Source organism: Patagioenas fasciata, chromosome 2, assembly GCF_037038585.1.
Source record: "Patagioenas fasciata isolate bPatFas1 chromosome 2, bPatFas1.hap1, whole genome shotgun sequence".
NCBI lineage: Eukaryota > Metazoa > Chordata > Aves > Columbiformes > Columbidae > Patagioenas > Patagioenas fasciata.
Genome location: NC_092521.1, coordinates 140,465,618 through 140,487,692, shown reverse-complemented (window position 1 = coordinate 140,487,692; position 22,075 = coordinate 140,465,618). Strand labels below are relative to the sequence as shown.

Below are 22,075 nucleotides of genomic sequence, written 5' to 3'. Positions count from 1 at the left end.
AAGTGTCAACTATAATTCATTGCCTGCAAAGAAATGCTTTATACTGATACAGTGTGAAAGGAAAAGAATATCTAAATCATTTCAGCAGCGAGCTTATAACCAAGATAATATCAGCATTTTCCTTCTTGAAAATATATCTGCCATAAATTAAAGGGGGTCTTCAGTATTTTATTAAAATGTTTCTGACAAGTTTAACCCCATCTTCAACAGGAATGTATGTATGAATAGGAAAACCTTTTTTAAAAAAAAGTGAAGGTCAAGTGAAAGTTAAAACAAGCTTGCAGTAAACTTGATAATAATTCTGCAAATATTTTCTTTACAACGCATTAGCAAATTATGATGCTTATTTAGTATAAATCACATTTTGTTGTTAGAGAAGCTTAAGATATATGTAGCACTTTGCTATCTTGTGCAATAGTACTATAGTTTGCAAAATACCCACAAAATACTGGTATGAGTATATTTGAATGAACTCTTAAATTAGTTAAAATAGCCTTAGCAGTAAATGTAATAGAAGAGAGGTGCACAACACAGTATATAATTGTAATTAAATATGTGTATATAGCAAAGTAATTGGGATAGTAACACTACAATTAGAATTCAAAACATATTTGTAATTAAGCATTTCATGCACAAATAATATGGTTTGGTATCTTAACACATTTTCATCTATGCTTCAAATTTCTTTAACAAGAAAATGCAGGAAACCCTGCACTTGTTTTGCAGAATTCATAGCTGTCCCTTTATTATTTTTAAAACCATTTGGTTGAAGTACTTTAAAGGGTCATATGCCACCTTTCTCTAACAAGAAATGGACCTGCTTCCTAGTCAAGGGCAAATGGTTGAGTTTCGCACTTTCTTTGCGAGGGCTCATTCCCCCCTGCTCACACTGCAGCCGCAGCAGCTGCAGCAGCAGCACCTCCCACCTTTGCAGCCGCTTGCTCCCTAATTCCAGCTGCAGCTGGAGAGCGTGACTCTTCTGAGGTGCTCTCCCAGGCGCTGGATCAGAAGAGACATTTCTTTTCTGAAGCTGGTCCCATCCACAAAAGACCCAAAGTATCCGTCACAGTCAGGAACAGCTTTTTGCAAATAAGTAGAAAGCTAAATGAAGTCTTAGTGTTTTGATGTATATGAGAATTTTAATTTGAACCCCCAGTATTTTTTCCTGCAATAAAGTTAGCTTTTGTCACTCATTAGCAGTAGTAGATTTTGTATTTATATAATTAATAGATATTTAATAGAAAACTTATGAAAATATAATTTTATGGGGTATACCAGACATTTCAGTTTAGAACTGCTCCCTAGAAACTTGGTAACTGTTTTCTTTACAAAATCAGATATTAAAGGCAATGTGAGGATAAATCCTTCCTTTCTATAACAAAAACACAGAAGCAGTCCTTCATTTTGGAAGCAATTAGTATGTTAGGAAAGTCATTATTGTAAAACTATGCATTTGTCCCTGCTAGTGACATGAATAAGCTAAGTGATCTTATGGTGTTCGCTGTTGTCAAATTGCATTAGCTTCTTAGGCATGATAAGAATGTCATTAATGCGAAACAAAAATTAATTACTGTGATAAGGCAATAAAACTTTTTTATAACTGCATGATCAGTAGCTTGAAAGAAACTTGCAAGTTCAATTTTAATTCCTTCTGTAAGTATTTCCAGTTCCTACAGACTCTGTGTTTACAGACAGAGTGGAATTTACTCTTGGATGGGCACTCTATAGTAGCACAGTGTTAAGGGTGACTCTATTTGCTTGCAATCTGACCTTGCTGTAATGTTTTTAGCATATGTATTAGGGAATTGTTGCACTATCCCATCCTAAAACCAATGTGAAGATAGGGGTGATGAGTTGTGTTCTGGGCATTCCTTCTCCTGTCTACCGAGCGCATCTTGTGTAAGCAAACTGCCTAACTTTCAGAGAGCTCAAATGCAGGAAAGATGAATTTGAGTCATGGTGGTTGAAATTACCCATGGTTCTGTATCAAAGCACATAGTAATGAATTGATTAGCTCTGTTCACATTTCATTCAGGCTTTTAGACATATTTTTCAAGATTATGCTCTTTATGTATTCTGAGTTTTGGTTAGTCACCTCAAGAGGCCTTGAAATAACACAGTACTTCAAACATGCAGGATAAGAACCTCCTTTACTGGTAGGTTCCGCTGCTTATTAGAGGGAAGCAATGAGATTGATCGCATTTGTATCTATAAGCTCTGCGCATGTGATTTACAAGGAGCATAATACTGGAAAGAGTGACATTTTCTGGACAGCAGACAGCCATTTATATTTGGTCTTGTCCTGCAGATTCACTGGGTCGTCTTTACCTTATGAAGAATTTCAGTAAATTAAGAGTAATAAAGGCAGGAAATAATTTGAATTGTTGTTCCGTTTTGCACTGACTACTCCAAGTAAGATTGTAAATTTCTTTTTTTTGGGGTTAAAACTTTTCTTCAGATGTTGTTCTACTCAAAATGAAGACATTTGAGCAGGCACACTGACTGCTACTTCTTTCATAGTTTTCAAACATAACGTGATGCTTCTGAGGCAAGCAAACTGCAGGATCTTGTAGTCTGGTAGACTTCAACTGTCTGGTGGTGACCTCTGAATTTCAGCATCAGAATTCATATCTTCCCGATGCTCACTGAGGAGGTTGCTCCACATCTTCCAGCACCAAAACCTTCATTCAGGAAGCCTACCGTTGGTCAGAAGTAAAGTCATATTGCTCTTTTCCTAATAGTGTTCCAGCTAGCTGTGAAAGTGCGTGGCTTCAAAATTTCAGCAAGTCAGCCTATCTTGTGTTTGGAAGTGGTATTTCAGAGGAGACAGTCGGAATATCCCTAGGGCTTTCTGAAGTGCTGATTTCTTAGACCACATTTGTTTGAGTGTGCCTCTCAGAGAGTATGAAAAAAATATTGACTGCTGAGTATCTACTGCTTGATTTTGCAGGCCTTGATAGATCACTGCTTATTAAACGTTAATGTAGAAAGCAGGAGAATGATGCACAAGCCAAGCTATTGAGGAGATGTGCGTTTCGTTTGTCTGGACAGGCATGACATTTTGTTGTCAATTTACTCTTCTTATCCTTTCTTGCTATGGGTTATGGAATCATATGCCCTGAGAAAACTAAATGCAATTATGCATTTAACATTTTTGGATTAGTGGGGAATATGCATCTGGCATGGTGAAAGCGGGATGGTGTTGTCTATAAAAGTTAGAAAAATAATTCATATATCTACGATCACAACATGCTGCATTCCTCAGAAAATCTGTAACACTTGAGACAAAGGCTGCTATAGTCACTGTTAGAATCTCAATATTTTTTTCAGAGTAATGAAACATTCATGTAATAGGAGTTCTAAAATATTAAAAAGTTTGGCTTATGAAAGTGATGACAGAAATCTATCACTAAGCCCAAAAAGGATTTAGGGGCAACAGCTGGTATAGCAGTTTACCATCAAAAAGACCAGTACAATGCAACTTGAGTTCTCTGTTCCACCCCATCCCAAACCCACATCCCAAACCAGTGCAGGCAAAGTGCAGTTCAAATCTCCTTGAAAAGACTTGAAGATTAGTTTTCCAGGTACAGAAGAAAATTAAATAAAATACTGGAACAAGTAGTGACTGGATGCTGCTCAGCTAGGATTATTGATTTAGTCATGGACTAATTATCTTCCCAAAGGAGAAATAAGGACTGAAGTCTGGCTAGTGCTGTTATTGGCTATGGAATAGACAGGTGGACTGTCATTCAAAGCAAACAAACAAAAAGCTGAACACATAGTTGGAAAATTAATTTCTCTGTTATATCTTTTCATCTGAAAATCTTTAATTTTTAGGACTCCCAGTCATTGCTGATGAGATGGATGAAGTATGTTGCTCAACAGAATAAACCTGAGGTTACATATTGCTTCATCTATTCCCTATTATAAAGCAGGACTCCTGGCTTAAAAGGTCTTTATGACAGATGAATGAGTTGAAAATTACATTTATCAGTGAAATATTCAGTGCCTATGTCAAACAGCACAAAATGGACACCATAGGTGGTGTTTTTCTGGTGGGAACATATTGCCACAGTCCACAAACGTGTTTCTAATTTTTTAGAGAGAGAAACTGACACCTTTTTTCTGTTTTTCTTCTTGGATTCCCATAAATGTCAAATTAGAGGAAAAAATGTAATTCAGAATTTAAAAAAAAAAAACAAAAACAGGCAAAACAACTGCCAGGTATTTTATTTCTAGGAAAATCTCCTCAGTTCCCACACCTTGAACACGTCTATAAAGTGGAAAGCTGTTATTTTTACCTTATCCTTGTGACAAAACAAGATGTTCTCTTAAGGAAGTAGACAGAGAACAGCAACACTGAAAGGAGAGCTTGTGTCTAAAGGAAAGCATACCAAAACATTCTTAAGTGTTATCCTAAGGATCTTCATGAAATTTCCTGGTTAAAAAAGATGAGAAATGTAGTGTGAAAGCCTGAAGAAACCAAGCCTGTAAATGGTGAAACATCCACTAAAGAGTGAAGTTCTACACATGTTGAGAGGGCAGCTAAAGGAAATTGTTTGTGGGAGGAAGGTGATATGTAATTTTCGCCTGCTTTTGTCTCAAGCTATCAGCTCAAAAACAAACAACCAAATGGGCATGGAGAAATTTTCCTTTTATTCTTTACATCAATGGATAAGACCTTGAAAATGAAAAAATATATTTGGGACTTTATCCAAGGAATAGCAGAGCGCTGTGTTGCATTTCATGAAATTATTCAGACAAAATAAAAATCTTAGCTCCCACCTCAGTCACTCAGAAAAACAGGAAAGAGAGGATCACAGATACAGCCTGTGTTTTTACATAGGACAGGAATGGAAATCCTTTTCATCAAGCAAGAATACTAGATTATTGCTGAGAGCCAGTGCAGGCAAAGTGCAGTTCAGTCTCCTTAGAAAGAATGCTGACAGGAAATGTATTTTCCATTTTCTTGGATCTTCTGCCTCCTTCCTGCACACTTTTGTGCTTCTACCAGTTTAACTTTGAAATATCCTGTATAAACAAAATCCTTATATCTTGTCAGAAATTGTAGAAATTTTTAAGGAACAATTTGCCTTTCTGTGGAGAAGTGTGTAAAACTGTCAAGCTTGGCTAAACAAAAGAAGCTACATTAAGAAAATGTTTTCTTCACAAAGGGTAGAAAATATCGTTTCCTTTTTGCCAGCAGTAGCCAGTTGAGAACTTAGTATGGATCCCGAGGCTACAGAATTAACTTGAGTTACCTGCTCTTGACTTGTATTTGTTGTGTTTTCCCACTGTGAAAGGAAGTGGGAGACCTACAGTTGGGTTCTGGAGGTCGTCAGAGTGAGCTGCCAGTGAGCTCTGGCTCCTTATGCCCTTGCACTGTTCTTTCTGCAGATTCTGAGTTATAGGACTGTAATCCATTAGTTTATTGAAATCTGTTTTTAGTTTGAGTAGGCACTGTTTTCTTTCTCCTGCTTCTGTTCAAGGCATGAATTAAAGAGAGAGACCTCTATGAATAGATAGTAGTTTGGCTAGGATAAAAAAGGTTGTGGCACTGAATATTGTGATGGGAAACTCTTGGTTATACGCTTTCATCATGTTAAGTTGTTGAATTTTTTGCTTTGATTTTAATACCTGAGTCTCACTGTGTCTGACATCACATCCACAAGCAATGAGCAGCAATGTTGTGTTGCCTTTGATTTATCAGTAGACCCAGAGCTTCTGCAAGGGAGACAAGGTGATGCTGGTTTTCTGGCCATTTTTTGCCAGGACACATAGATATCAAGCCGTCGGTATCCACAACTGTGTGTCATTTTCCGGATGTTGTCCAACCTGTCATCTGTAGTTAGTAAGTCTAAGAAAGAAATAGCAACAGTAGCAGTGTTCATTGACTAGGAAATTATTGTTTTCCATGGCAGTAAAATATGAATAAGCATTTTCTGAATGGGTTGCTGTCTGCTGTGGGGTGGGTGTTCAAGGTACATATGAGTGCTTAGGCCTATAGAAAAGAGAAGATAAGACCTACTAATGGGGATGCTCTTGCTGAATAAGGTAGCTTATACACTTATGGGCTGCACCAGCAAAGTACCTTATGCCATAATAACCTACAAATCCCAGCTATTAAAGTTGGGATAAGGCTTACAATCAATTATTGTGGCTTTCAATAGAGTACCCGTTCCTTTACTTTTTGGCAGACTTAGCCTCTTACTGGCCTTGTTGTGTCATATTTTGATGTGTCAGAAATATATCCAGTAATAGCCAATGCTGAATGCTGGTTTGTATGAAACCATCTGTGGGTTAAATTTCTCAGTTAATGAGGAGCTGACTGTGTGGGACTGGATTACCACCTGGATTACATTTCTAATGCAGTTTATTTCCAAGCATCCTCTTTCAGTATTTTCTCTACACTTTAGTCTATATTAAAGTGGAAATTGGATTAAAAGGGCAAAGCGTGAAGTCATTTGCCGAAGCAAACAGAGTGTTAGTGCCAAATTTTGTATAAAAGGATGCCGCTGAAAGGACTGCAAGTGTCTCTTCTAATCCACGGAGAATCCCTCCGCCTCAGAGTTTAAGGACTTCATTTCCAAATACAATACACAGGGGGTACATAAAACCCTGTTAAACAGTTCATTTTGTGTATTCATCTCTTGTTTGTTTATGGTATTAAAAATGTTGTTTTCAGCCTGGAACAATCCCATTCATGCAAAAATCACTTTGTAAATGTAAATACTGTATTAGTGACAGCCCTGTTTAGAGCAAGTCTCTTAACCTGTTAGGCAGTACCAATAGGTGTCCTCCTGTAATTAAAGTTTTATATATGTGAAAGAAAATTGTGCCTTTTATTTTTCCACATGAAATAAAGATGTTAAAGAGGAAAAAATGATTATATGTAGATGCAACACTCACTATACATGAAAATGTGGTGTTGCTAAGGCAAATGAATTATTGCTGTTCTTGAAGTGTTTGATTTCAAAGCATCTTTCCAATTAAATAATTTCCTGATGAAAAACAAGTTTGGATGAAGTAGAACCATTTTTCATGTGCTTTATAGCTTGCCACATATTATACCTTATCGAGTGTCATAAAATTCCTGCTATTAGCAGCTGTTTACTTTTCCCAGAGACAAAAAATGTGCATCAGAATTTAGAACTAGACAGTTTCTTGCTATAACTGCACTCATTTTGTGTCTTTTTTGCTGGTTTCAGAAAGAACAGGTGATGTTCTGAACTAGAAAAGTCAATGCTTTTAAAACCTTCTGTGCTTTCTGAATGTAATAACAATGGCAGCATTTAGCACTTATATGTCTTTTCATGCATAGAACTCCATCCCGACATTGAAAGTATTATTATTCACATTTTACAGATAAGTTCTTTAATGTAGCAGTAAGTCCAATTTCCACGCCCTCCAGGCTGAATACGTATTATAGTAGGGAGACAAACGTCAGATATTTTAGTTCAGAAGTTCCTCATCTGAGTCTCAGACCTTGCTTTACTATGAACTTACTATGCATTAACTTTGTCCTGGTTTCTGTTAGTGACCCTCCTCTAGATTAAAAATCCCATTACATACCACTCCTCCATTTCGTCCTCTCCTCCAGTGACATTTTCCAGTTCACTATACAGAAGTTTTCTCAGCTTTTTGGACACACCATGCTTCATATGGGGAGTTCTCACCTTGACCTCAATTCCGTTACCCCCCCAAAAGCAGACCTCTACAGTCTGACTTCTCAGGGCTCAGTACTATTTTGATAAAATATCTGCAATAACTATCTGATTTTTTATGTCTGTCCTGTACAGTCAGTAGATTTGATTTATAAAGAAATGTAGAGTATTTCTACGTGAAGTAGTTTTAGACACATTTTGATGATAATCAGTTTTTAATCATTCTTCATTTATTAGCCCTACTTGGCACAAAAATGTGATTGAGATACATGCCCATCATGCTGACCCTCTTAACTTTTATGACATTTTAATTCTTGTCCTTCTTTCCTTTTTTTCATAACTGATTTTAAACTCTTTAATATAAGATCAGACTCTCCTTATGTATTTGTACAGGACGTGGCATGATATAGCTTGGCAAAAATTTTCATAATTAATATTATAGTTAAATATTATCTCAATATATAACCATTTATCAAATTGAACAGCAAAATCTTGAAAGGAACTAGAAGCCTTTCTGTATCCAGGTCTTAAAAGACATCAACTGGGGAGGTTTGAATGGACAGGAGAAGCAACAGCTAGCAAAATTTTTCAGGTTTTCCTTTATTTTGACCTTACGTCCTGAAAGCTTTGTTTGATTTAAATGGATTGAAGATACTTCAGTCCACTTGAAGTCTGTATGTGCAGAAAGAGAAAATCCAGCAAATAAAACCAGACAAATAGATTATAACGAAGTGAAATGAATGAATGAATATGTAAGCATGTGATAGGCATTGTTAGTTAACACTGGCAGTTAGAGCAGCTGTAGTATGAGAGCAGCAAGCAGCAACTACCAAATGTCTCTGTGGGGCATCACCGACCCTGCGTAAGGTTTGGGGCACGAACTCTTTGAAGGCAGCTGACTGGCAGCACTAGGTTTTCAGGAAAAAATAGCCATCTGAAAATAGCCTCAACTTCCTCTTAAATACCCATAATTTAAATGACGTGCTTGATCTGGGGGCTGTTTAAATTCAGTATTCAATTCCAGAGAAGCCTTTTTCTACAGTATATTTCATACATAACCCCACTAAATAGTACTGTTCAGTTCAGTGATCCGATGAGTTGAGTGTAATGATGCATGCATATGTGTTTGCAAGTTGTGGCCCTTAATCGTTGTGGAGAGTATTATGTCTTGGAAGCACTGTGATATAACGTAATGGGAGACAAAAAAACCTTCTGAGTGAGTAGTCTTCTGAGGAATGGAGTTTAGCAAGCTTCAAAAGGAGTTTCAATAAATGATATTAAGTGGCTTCAGTATTTTAAGGAAAAAATAGATAAATAATGATTTATAATGTGAGCTCTGTAATGAGCTCTTCTACCATAAATATGCAAAACACTAATTAGTTATAGCCAAATTTCCCTAGCTTTGGGAATCTTTTAGAATATATCATTTCAGTAATTGCATCACATCAAAGTATTTTTTTTCTCCTGCTCTTCTAACAAAGTTATGTGTGGTTTGTTGGAGGGTAGGGAGAGATGGGAAGCAAGCTGTTGACAAACCTTAGGATGGCTTTGATGTAGTACAGTGAAACAGTAACTTCTGGATTTATCAGAAAGAAATGCACCACAAACCTGTAAGGAACCCTGGCTGTGGTGACTACCTGCACTGAGGTGAGGTTTGTCAATTAATTTGATTCTAAATTTCTGAAAGGCAGCTTATATATATATATATATATATATATATATATATATATATATATATATATATTTTTAGTGTATAAATATTGTTAGATAAGAAATTCTGGAAAAGTATCAGTGTGTGTTTGGAGGCAAATACTGCTTTTACAGGGCAGGTTTTTGCAAAGTTCATTTTGATGATAGTGTTACTTTAAATGGTTGGACATTGTAATATTTTCAGTTGAAAGAGTTTCATCAGATTCTGACTTAAAAAAAAATTATAGTGAAGCAAAATCGCTATCATGACAAATTACTAAAACATCCCTCAGTATACCCACTGAATTAAATAACATTTGGCTATAGAACCTCACTTGGAAATGCAAAGACAACTGGGGATTGAAAATAATTCATTCTAATATTAAACCTAATGCATTCATTTTTTAATTTTGAAGCTGATCAGCTTGAAACTAATGAAACCTTGGTATATTAAATTTTACAATTTTGACTCAGCATTGACTATGTGTTTGTTACCAATACAACCTTGATGTTTCAAATACAGCTGAATTGATCTACTGTATGAAATGGAACAGTCCAGGCATTGTTACAGGATCGGAAGAGTAAATTCTACCTTCAAACACAACAATAAATTAAAAATATAAACCCAAACAGATCTGCAAGCTTTCCTTTGCCATCAAACCAGCTGAATTTTAGCTTCTAAAGCCATAGATTTCTTGTCTTGTTTGATATCAGGTCCATAGCCAAATGTTTGGGTTATATTGTTGAATTAGAAGTATGTTTCTATAACTTGTAAAGGAATGATTTTGACGTCTGGGTAGGTCCGCAATGGTAGTGTTAATTTAGATTAAATGGATGATAACATCAGGGAAGGTCTTCCATGAGGGATTGGACCTGGGTTGTTAGCGTGAATATGTTGATCTGGTCCTAACCTAGAATGCTCTTTTGGGGATTTTATTTAATGCATGTTGAAATCATTGAAACATCTGTCTACTTAGAGTTGTTTGATTCTGAATTTGAATGTCAGTGTGCATTTGTGGGGACCTACTGAAAGGAACTTTTATTTATTTATTATTTTTTTAAAGCAAAAGTGTCTTCCATCTCTGATTTCTTCATCAGCAGCACAGGTTCTATTTGCTGTCATAACCTGTCCTCCATCTACTTCTACAGCTTTGTCCATTTCTATGAATTTTGTTTGCAACTTCATGCACTCTAACTAAATATAGGCATTCAATATTACCACAGGTGTAAAGCCATATTTACAGCATTTAGCTATATCATGTTTTGGAAAACAGATGACTAATGTAAAGGCCTTTGCTATGTTGTTCAGACTCCTATGTCATCACATTAATGCTATTGAAAGATCCATCTTTTATGCCTTGAGCCTCAATGGAATTTCATGGCTGTACTCAGCTGTAATGTTCTGATGAAATGTAAAAGAAAGCGGAAAAAAAGCTTTCTGAATTGTTAGCTGTCACGTTATACCAATATTTTCATGAATTCCCAAGTTATCAAATTTATAATACTGCAGTAAACCTTTTCTCATTAAATGTGCATTTTCTTTTGTCATAAGGAGAGAAAAAACTTTGGTTATGCTTTTTTACAGTAATTAAATTAAGCATTTCCTGTAAGTTCATTTCAGTATCTATCATGGCTCACTAAAGCTGGAATTCAGTACAGAATGGTAGATTAATTGCCTTTTGTCTTAGATGAAATAAGAATCCTAAATATGCAGAGTCATGAAATGTAATTGTGTTCCTCAATTGCTTATAAAATGCTTTGGAAACGTGAATCAAGAAATATTGAAGAAGAGGGCCAAAGGTTGTTAAATGTAGCGACTAACACAGATTTTGAACTTTACTTAATGAACCGAGTGTTTATTACTATGAAATAAATGCACCATTTAGAGAATTATGGTGGAAATGTAAAATATTAAAACTCTAATTAATTTTGGTCAGAAGCATGCAGCTCACTCATTTTTCCTAAAACATTTCCTAGATTTTCTCTTATTGAGATAAGTTCATTCCTTTCATGTGGTAGTGCTATCTTTTTTTGTTAAAAATGTGTGCTTCAGTGATGTTTAGAGTGATGTCTCTCATCTGCCGACGACTATAAGCAGCACTTCTTGATTGTAGCTTACAGAAGCATTTTTATATAACTCAGTTGTGCCTACTTTTCTATTTGATGTTGTTAATCATTTTGGATACAACGTTCAGACCTCTTCATAAAAGGATATCTATAGCTAAACTTATTTGTGAAAACAGTTAAAATATGAAAAAAATCTTCAGCCATCATTTAGTAACTATCAACATACATATATAGCCTAACAATTGAGCAGTTAAAAAATAGCCAGTTGGCTTTTTGTGTGTATGTTTTTTTGGTTGGTTGGTTGGTTTGGTTTTAATTAAACAGTACTTAGGAATGAGATTGTTTAAAGGAGGCATTAATTCCTTATTGTTGGTCTGAGTGCCTTTTGTTCTCGTAGCTATTTTAAGAAGAAGCCATTTATTTCCTAGTATCAAGAATACAAACATTAAGTTTTGCTTCTTAGAATTCAGTAAATATATAGTGTAAATAAGGTGGGAGTATAACCATGAATATTTGAAATAGTCTTGATTTTATTACAATATGCATTTCTAGGCTATGCAATATTATTCTGTAGTAGTATTATGAGTATATATAAAGTGGAACTTTCTGTTTTAATTTATAATTCATAAAAACAATGATTACATTTTCACATAAGTAGAAAATGCTATTGTGGTTTACACATATATATAAAATAATTAAGTTATTATTATTATATTAAGTATTATAATTAAGTGATCTTAATCAGGACAGTGTCAGACTTGAAGGCTTAAAAACTAACCCAAGTGTGCAGTCTCAGACCAGTGTGGAGTTAAGGAGGCCCATCCCTTACAGATGTATTACATCCCATGAAAGTTGCTTTTCATCTCCTTCTTAGTTGACGTTTCATCTTCTTGATATCTCAGCATTTATAGATACAGTCTAAAGTTTATAAACCTAAAACTTAAGCACTCAAATTGTTAAAAAGGAAACATTTTCCTCTACTTTCTTCAAGGAGAATCAGCTGAATTTGTAAAACAATGGTTGGGTTTCAAGCACCACCTGCCCTGAAGAGCATCCCAACTGTAGTGGCAGTCAGCCAAAAGGGCCACTCAGTGGAATGGTTGCCTCCTAAAAACGAGAGAAACAGATGGAGGATTAGAAATCTGGCATGATATTCCACTTCTGTACTAAGCGTTAAGTGAAATTTGACTGTAAGGGCTCTTGCGATGGTACATTTATCTGTATAAACAGAATTAGAAACCAGGAAATGGAAAATACAGAACACTGACAAACATTTCAAAAAGACTTAAAGTTCTTGTATGAGTGCAAGTTGAAGGAAAGAACTTGTGATAAACATGCAGCTGCTTGTTACTTCTTAAGAGGAGCTTTAGTGTAAAACTGTAGCAGTTCTCCTGGCCTTGCATTGCCACCTAGAGCACGGTGCCACGTACTGCATCGGTGGAGGAAACCTCCAACAGTTAAACGTCGCTCTTTTTATTGAACAAAATGGGGTGGAGAGCTGCTTCCAGTTAATTGGTGTCATGTTTACTTACATTATAATGGTTAGTTCATTCATTTTTTAATGTACCAGCTCAGCAGATATTTTTGTTGAAGGAATTTGGTGGCCTTTGACAGTAACAACTAATGGAGATGCGCATTAAAAGGTACGACTGTCAGCCTGCTAGTGGTCCCAGAGGGGGCATTTTCTTGATGGCTGCTTCAGAATACTTTATGAAGCAAATGTCAGACTTGTCAAGGCTGTCACTATGAAAATGATCCATGTAGCAAGGGTCTCCTTTTCTTGGGAAACCAACAGCTGCCTTATCAGTGCAGAGCTGTGGTGACAGAAAACTGTCATCTATCGCAAGAAATTTATATTTGCTCCTAATATCCATTGGTAAAGAACTGTTTCAATAGTACTCTGTATTTTTGCACCGCTCTTCATTCTATGGGTTGTCAGTAATACGTTTGAAGAAGATAGCATAGGCTTTGGAAGAAAAATAACTTTTATATTTTCATGTGCGATGCTCACCTTTTGCCGATGTAACAGGGACTGACTGAATTCCCCATTTTTAGCCCTGAAACTCCTTTTGCTCCAAATTTGGACTGTGAAATTGGAAAACTAGACTTTAACATACAAGAAGTAAAGTTCTTGTAGTTTCTAAAGTAGTTTCTCCTGATACGTTTTTGAAGACTATTAGAAGTATTTTTACCTACTTTCTACTGGTATGTTGCTAGCTAGGATCTTTGAGGCAGGATATGAAATACCAGCTAGACACCCTCACTGGAGCTTAATAGGTTAGTCATATTACAGCTTTTTTGGGTTAAGATACTATGAAAATTTAAAGTATAATATCAGGATTTGGTGTTATGTGTTTTTTAGATGGTATTTCTACACTATGTGATAGCATAGAGATCTTGTCATTCCTCATTATAGTAGGATATTTGCATGCTTTCTTATTATTCCAGTGTTTATTTACATCATACTGTAATATATGGTTCTTTATTAAGTTTAGAATAGGGGGTACAATTTGCAAAGGACACAATGGAAAGTTTATTTTGTTAAGCATACCTTTGTGATGCAACTTGAGAAATTGCAGGTGTGGTGTAATGCAGAAATCTATGAACTGACGCATTGTCTAGCACAGCTGTGATCTGTCCTACATACAGAGTAGTGTCAGATTCCCTGCAGAGTTAAGAATTGTCTCATTCACTGTCATCTTCCAGTTTCATATCATTAACTAATGGAATAAAAAGAAATTATCAGCATTTTGAATGAAATTGTTTGGAGAGGGAAAAAAGAGAAAGGGACACCAAAACCTCTATTTCTAGGCCTTTTTTTTTTTTTTTTTTTTTTAGTGCCAGAATTTGTCTACAGGGGAATATTCTGGAATAATTATTGCAAAATTAACTTTCTCTGCTTGTAATGCCATTTGTAGTTGACCTTAAACGTGCTTTTAAAGGGGATGAAGTTATATGACAGTCTCTCTCAACTGTCAGATCAAAATTTTCAGAAATAGGATCTTAAAAGTCAGCCTTTTACCTTTAGTTTTTGGCACTTAGACATCTACATATCAAAATATTCCTGTTAACTTCAGCAAAGTAATTAAATGCTCAATACTTTATTAATTCACAGCACTTATTTAGGTGACAGATTATAGGGTCTCAGTTTTAAATTCTTGGCCCTGTTCTGTTGCTTGACCCATAAATGCTCAGCTACCAAGTGTAGACTAAGTAGTTTGAAGGAAAAGATATCCATAGGACACTTGAAGACATCTGTAGATCATACAGTGGACCATTTAATCCAATACCTGGTTTCCATCAGGGAAAAAGAGGGATACCTGAGGAAAGGATGTAGCAAAAAAGATGATGTGGAAGGTCCATCAGTTTCATCAGGATGCTGATGAGATGTCCAGTAATCAGTTGCTTAAGGAGCTTCTGAGCTGATATTTCAATTCAAGATCAGGGGTTTAACAGCGCTTTATAAAGCCCTTTGTCCTTTTCCTTATCACTGTTGATTTTGTATTATAAATCTGAAAGAATGACAATTTCAGAGTAGTAAACATCATTCATTTCAATATGAAAATAATCTTTGGGCTGTTAAATGCGCTTTTTCAGTATGAGTAGTAATACAGTCCTGAGGGATTCACTTCCCTTTGCTCCTCTTAGAAGATCTGTGTGCAGACATCCTTTAGGAGAGCGTTCAAAATTCACTGTATAATATTCAAACCTATAGTTGTCTGTAGTCAGAAAAGATACGGAGAGAAGTTTGATTTCAGACATCTGCTAACAAAAACTACTTTGATCATTGAAGATTTAAACATCAAAATGACTGTTCTATCTTTCAGATTTTTTTAGGTCAGAAAGCACTAGACAGTAGTGTCATAGGGAGCTGAGAGCAAAATAAATAATAACATAAAATAGAGATGCGAGGCGTTAATATAAATAGTGTGAACTGAATTTCTGTGAAACAAACTGGAATTCAGTATTTCATCTGCTGTGTAGCCACTGGTAATAGCAACTTTACACACTGCCATCATGGACTGTTTTGTAACAGATAACATAAAAATAAAAGGTTTTCCTTTGCTATCCATCAGAATTAAAAGCATTATAATGATGATAATGATAGGTGGTAATTAGTAAAACAAATATATTAAATGTGTTTAATCTGCAGTCTGTTTGGCATAATTTCTTGATAATTAGGCTATATAGACTATTTAGCTGAAAATTCAAACATTATTAATGACATTAGAAACTCCAACCAATTCAGTATTCTGTGTGCAATCATTGGGGTACCTCTTGGGCTATTAAAAAAAAAATATATACATATATAAATTTTGCAATGTCAGCAAACTGAAATAATCATGAGCCTTCTCATCTTGGACTATAATTAATGTGTTCTCTAAATTGCCAGTTTAAATCTTTCCCAAGTATACTGGCAGTGATATTGCACTTCTTATAGTGTATAGCAATTCATGTCTCAAAATTTTCTGCTAATTTTTAGTGATTAGTAAGTTTGCCATTCTCAGACCACTGCTGTCACTTCTTTTTCTGGCAGAAAGCTCCATTGGGTACCAGAACTGGTGATTCATATTTTCCAGTGTCCCCATCAATCATTTCTGCCATCTCTTTCATTCTAGCACTGTTGTTCATGTAGTAGCACACATGGGAACTGATCTGGCTGAAGACATATCTAACAAAGTAAAAGTTTTATCCCCTTGATAATTCATACAATGAGAAAGATGAACCATCATTACTCTGAGTTTTGCACAGTAGTCACCTATGTTCACAGATACTAAACTCAAATTTCTGTTTCAATATGTGAGTTTCTGTTCTTGGAAATAGGGATAGGGTAGAAGTGCCTCTACAAAATTAAGATATGCTATGTGGAGCTGGTTTAATACAATACTATTCAGAAATATATCAATATATGCATAAAAATATCAAAATAGCAAAAAGAGACCCGAATGACTTGTGTGTGGGAACCTGCCAACATAAATAAAATCATACTCTGCTGGTAGATTTTACTTCTTTGAATATGTTTTACCTGCTTGAAGCAACAGCAGATGAACAAAGGGAAGAGTTTGGCACTGCAATGCTTCCCTCTTGTGAGTACTGACAGAGAGCAGGTCCTGGACTTGCCATAGCCACTCAGCCGTCAAGTTTACACAAAGCCAGAAGATTTTGTTACAAAACTCTTTCGTTGAATAAAACCTTTTTGTCCACAGAAAATACTCAGGAAGCAGATGTTCGGTATTTAGCCTAATATCCCTTCACCCTCCTGTAGTGCTCAGTGAAGGTACGACCACATCTTTTTCTTGTAGCGTCGGAAATTTCAAGATGCTCGCTCTGTTAGAAGAGGGAGCCCTAAGCAGGATGTCAAGTGTGCTGGGAAAGGAATGATTGTGTAGGGTTTATATTCCCTGTATGAGGGAACACACCTCAAGACGTTGGAATAATGGCAGGTTGTGTGTGAAGAAGGTGGATTAGTTGGCATTGAGGTCAGTACGGATACAGCTTCTGTAGTTAAGGGCTTTCAGGAACATGCAGATTTGCTGTTCTTTTATTAACAAATCCTTCATGAAAGGACCTGGCAATTTTTCTATAGCAGCCAAAAGCTTCTGTGAGTGGTTTTTTTTTATTCAAAGATATTCTTGTCACCTGTAAGCCATACATCTAAGCTTAGTTACATGCTACTCCATTGTTGGTTTTCGTTCTGCCTTGCCTTTATTTTCTTTAGAAGCTTGACCTTTCTATGTGTACTATACATTACACTCTGTTGAATATATGCTACAGTTGTAATTTCAGTGAGTCAACAATCTTTGGTTTCACACACATGCACTGATATGTTTCCTCACCGGTACTAAAGAGGCACAGGGCTCGCGACATGAGAAGAGATGACACTACAAAAAGATAAGAAAAAAAAATGCATTTAGTCTTTAGTGGTCAGTCATGCAAATATCTCAGTGCTTAGCCTGTCCCCAGAAGGGGGAGGATTTAGAAGCAGAATGGTTTGGAGTTTATGTTTCTTTAATAGAACAACTAGATTCTCAATTTTATTTTACTGTTGTGTAACATAATACAAGACCACATTTTTTAAAATGAGATTTTCCATTGCTGTTCTATTTTGTGCTGCCCACGTGATCTTCCTGTGTATTTTGTACCTCTAAATCTTTGTTATAGTTATCAAAATACTTACAAAATACTCTTTGATGGTGAAAGGAGGACTAAGAAACAAAAAGATAAAGTTATTTTCATAGAAAAATAAAGGTGCTATTTTAAAGCATGAAACTGCACTCTGGTTTCCCGGGTCCCACCTAGTGTCCCTAACATTTTCTTTCTCTCAAGTGTTACCCTGTGATGTGTTACAGCAGCCAAGACATTTCTTCGCTCCCAAATGTCTATTCATTTGCAATCATTTGTGTTTTTGGAACAAGGAAGATTCTCTGTATATTGAATTGGAATGCAGGCAGGAAAACTGGCTGTACTTTGAATGTGTGATAAGGACTGTACATGATATGATGGGTTGCAAGTTACCTTATAAAATAGTTTTCTCAGTCTTCTGTAGTTTATACTTTGGAGGTCACAATTTTGTACTGGACACAAAATAGCATCTATTCCTATGGAAAAGGGCATTATGATGTCACTTCATTTTTTCAGTGAGATCCAGAGGAACCTGTAGTGAATTATGAGCCCAACTCTTGGAGCTGAAGCTGTAGAATATTGTAAGCATGCTGCTGCCTGACATGCTCGTGTTTCCTATTTTAGACCTGACTGATCTTCAGATAACATATGGTGGTACAAGTAATTGGAAAATTGGCAGACCTGTCAAGAAAATATGCTAGATGGGACAAAAATACGATGCTGCAGCACATAAAGTGTCTCTGGAGTTGAATTTATTGTCTTTTATCAAATGGTGAAGTAAACGTATCTGGTCTCAAAAAAATGAAACATTTTTCAATGGCAGATGCTTTTCAAAAGTAATTTTTAGAACAATGATGAAAGTTCTTGCATTTAAAAGTAATTTAGTGGAAACCTCTGGTCAAGAACAAAGGAAAGGTGTGCAATACTGTCTGCTGCAGATGTTTTAATAGCCCGTCATCTGTGTATGGTTTTGTAATTTCTTCATGTAACCATCCAGTAAATGGGTCAGTGAAATATTTACTCATCAAATTATTCTTCTACTAAAAAAGTAGGTGATTAAACTTATCTAAAATTTAATTGTTATTATGATTTTTTTTTAATTCTTAAGTAAAATCAAATGCTAGAATTAATGACATTTTTTGCTTATTTTTATGCTTATTGGTCAGGCAAAAGATGACAGAAGTCTGTGCAGAATCCTATACCTATGCATAAATAGGAAAAGTGTACTTCTTCAGTAAGTTGATGAATACTCAGGTTTTTGTTTTCTTTTACAGGAAGATGAAAATGAAGCTGAGGTAGAAAATCCATCTCAGGAGCTGAATTTGGAACAGAAAAAGTCAAAAAAATAGTAGATTGCTGTCTTGTTTGAAATATTTGCAAGTTGTGTAACAGTGATTATAGTTTCTCATTGTAAAATTAACAAAAAAGTTCTCAATAAAGTCATTGAAAATTAAATTCATGCTGCCCTGGGGAATTAATTAAGTAGCTCCTGGTGTTATTCTTGATTGCATTAAAAGCTGAATTATCAGAACTGAGCACCATACCAATAAAATTCTAAAAGCTTTTTGAACAGGGTATAGAAAACTATTCATCACTAATACCATTTGCTAAGCAAACAGGTCAATTCTTTTTTTTACTCTACAAAGCAGTGTTATCCCTAAAGGATAGTTATAACTCAGACATATTTTGGTATTTCTGAGCAAGAGCTTTGATTCTTAAATGTTAGAAAAGTGTATTCTACTAAATGAGTTCTGAAATTTCTTCTGATCAGTGGTTAAAGTAAATGTTGCCAAGGACTGGGTGGAGGCAAGAATTTTTTGGTGTGCGCAATATGTTTTCATAAGTAATTAGTTTTACATGTTTGTATCTCATGTGATTTTTTAATTGGCTTCATGTTGCATTATCATTTTCTTCCATGTAAACCTTTTCCATCTTCATGTGATGGTTTTCTTTTAATGAATGTCAAGCTTTTGTCTTGGTTAGGCCATCCTTCACAGGTCAAATTCTTTCATACCAGTCTTTCCATTCTAACAGAGTAAGATAACTTCTTGCTGTGTCATTAGACCTGTAAGTGAGTAGTGAAAATCTAAAATAAAAAGCCCTTCTTCCTGCACTCATCATTTTGATTTCTGATTTACTTCTGCTTTTTAGCCTGTTCAGGTCAGTAAATGGGAAGGTTAGTACCAGAAACTCAGATATAAGTTTATAGCCTGATAGTTTCACAGGTTGCAAGAAGCCAAAAATCTTACTGATTCTGGTTTAAGATTAGAGCAATGCTCACTGAAGTGTCATGAGTGAAGCTTATCTTGCTCTAGGAGAAATGAATTGTCCTCGGCTGAAGAAGTTCACTTTTTTCCCCACTCTTCTGTATTCTTACTCTTATTCTATATATTGAGTGTTAAATCAGATTGTAAATAGTATTCATCCTCAATTTTATCCTGTCTGTATAAGTTATAGTTTCAGATATTTTAAAAGCAACATGCCTGTGCTTAAGCAATGTCTTTTATAAATTCTTTTCTGGTTCATGAGGTTCAAATGTGTGTAGCTTGTGGATGAATTTCAATCACAATTACTCTACAGGAGTTTAATAACACTAGATCTCATTTTAACGAATACAGCTATCATGTAAATTAGCATATAAAATAAATTCAGCATTGGTCCATTTGGTGCCAATCAACCACTGTAGCCACCTCAGAAAGGAGGCGGAATATGATTTTGACTTTACTGCAGTAGAAGAGACGTTTAGGAAAGAGAGAAGCACAGATTTACCATGCAGGACCTTATGGACCATTCTCTGTGCAGTGATGTGTAGGATCACGGGATGGACTAGAACAAAGTGAATGTTTTTCTTTTTTTTTGTGGCTAACCCAGAAAACCAAGGTCAGTTCTCAGAGCTTAGGACTCGTCAAGATCTGAAGAACAAGCAGGCTTGCCATTGGAAAGGGCTGAAAGGCCTCTGAATTTTGAAGGACAGAACAAGCAACTTGTGAGAAAAGGTGAGAGAACGAGGTTTTACACAAGGCTTACACAAAGGTAGGGCAATGGCAGGGGGAGTTACTGGCTGGGATGGATTACAGCCATGCCTTGACCTCTCTGCCCACTCTACCCCCAGTGCACTTGGTGTTTGGGTTTGTCCATCCCAATTATCCTGTCTGAAATTAGGAGATAGGGTCTCATTTGTGCAAAATAATCTGTTTCCATTCAGTTTATGGCAGCAGGTTTGTCCTTTTGCTGTGAGTCTAAGCTCTGCGACAGCCTGGAACTTTATGGGTGCATAACATAAGAAAAGCGGTTATTTGGTGTTCAGGTTTTTTTTGAAAATACATGGCTCTCAAACACCTGAGTGAGAAAAAGAGTTCAAACATTGAAAGATACAGAAGCCTCCTATTAATGCATAAAGATGGTGATCTTAAAAGGAATATTTCCGTATCTTTCAAAAATTCTTAAATGTGAAAGTACAATCATATCATACTATATACAAAGTATAATCATATGATATACAAAGTGTATCATAAATCATACTTTTAGGTAACTTCTTTTTCAGAAAACCAACATAGGTCACCAGAAGTCTACAGTCAGGGTTGCTAATTAGAAACCTGTACCTTGGTTATTTAATTAAAAATTCAAACACCAGAATTTAGAGATTTTCACTGCAAAATATTAATAACCAGCACTGTTATCATCAACTGGGTTTAAGATTACAAATGTGACTGAATCAAAATGCAATCCCCTCCAGAAAAATGCGGAAGACCTATGTAATGACTTGTGTTGACATTTTTTACTAAATAGAGGGATTTTTAATGGATTAAGATCAAATAAAGACTATACAAAATAGGTGACTTTACTTCCTTTGTGTTGATTGTAATCTAAATAAAATTTGCAGATGAATTGATTTCTTTTTTTGTATATTCTTGAGTTTTCAGACTACCAGCATGAATTTCATTTTCACCATATATTTTTGTCTCGGTGTCTAGAGGGTTTTTTGATACAATGCACTGGGTTAAGCAGATGGCTGCAACAGTCCTACATTACATTACATGATGCTTCTGAGTGTTAACTCTTCATCAGAACTGAGTCAAAAAACTGATTCAGAATATTGTGTCTTTTATTAAAGGTATGTCCATGCTGCAATCAAACACAATTCAGCTTGGATACTGGAAGCATCCCAGCTCCTGTAGGATGAGGCTCAAAGCTTGTCTGAATGTGCTCAAAGACTAATTCAGAGATGGGATGAGCAAAATTTTACACAGCTTTAATTCAACTATTACAGCCATTTTTATGGAGCAATATATAAATAAATGTAAATATACACAGACACTCCCATGAACATGTACCCAAGCAGCCACTTATAATATCCTTTGTGTTTTATTCTCTCTCCCTCTATGCCATTATTTAATGATAAAAATCATGTACTGCTCTGAAAATCTAGATGGAAAACTATTTGTTTCCCACTCCATCCCTCTCACGTGTGACAATGGTGGTGCTCCCCAGTTGGGAATTGCATTTTTCTGTTTTGCACCAGTGATAGCTAT

The 22,075-nt window shown here is 35.7% G+C and overlaps 1 protein-coding gene across 1 annotated transcript in view; it reads left to right on the top strand.

Moving 5' to 3' along the window:
* PHF14 (PHD finger protein 14) overlaps positions 1 to 18,998 on the top strand; it is a 162,537-nt gene extending 143,539 nt beyond the window's left edge. The window contains 1 exon segment of the mRNA XM_065830884.2: positions 18,818 to 18,998. Coding sequence (XP_065686956.2) covers positions 18,818 to 18,892 — 75 coding nt within the window. The 3' untranslated portion in view covers positions 18,893 to 18,998.
* Positions 18,999 to 22,075: the final 3,077 nt, after the last annotated feature.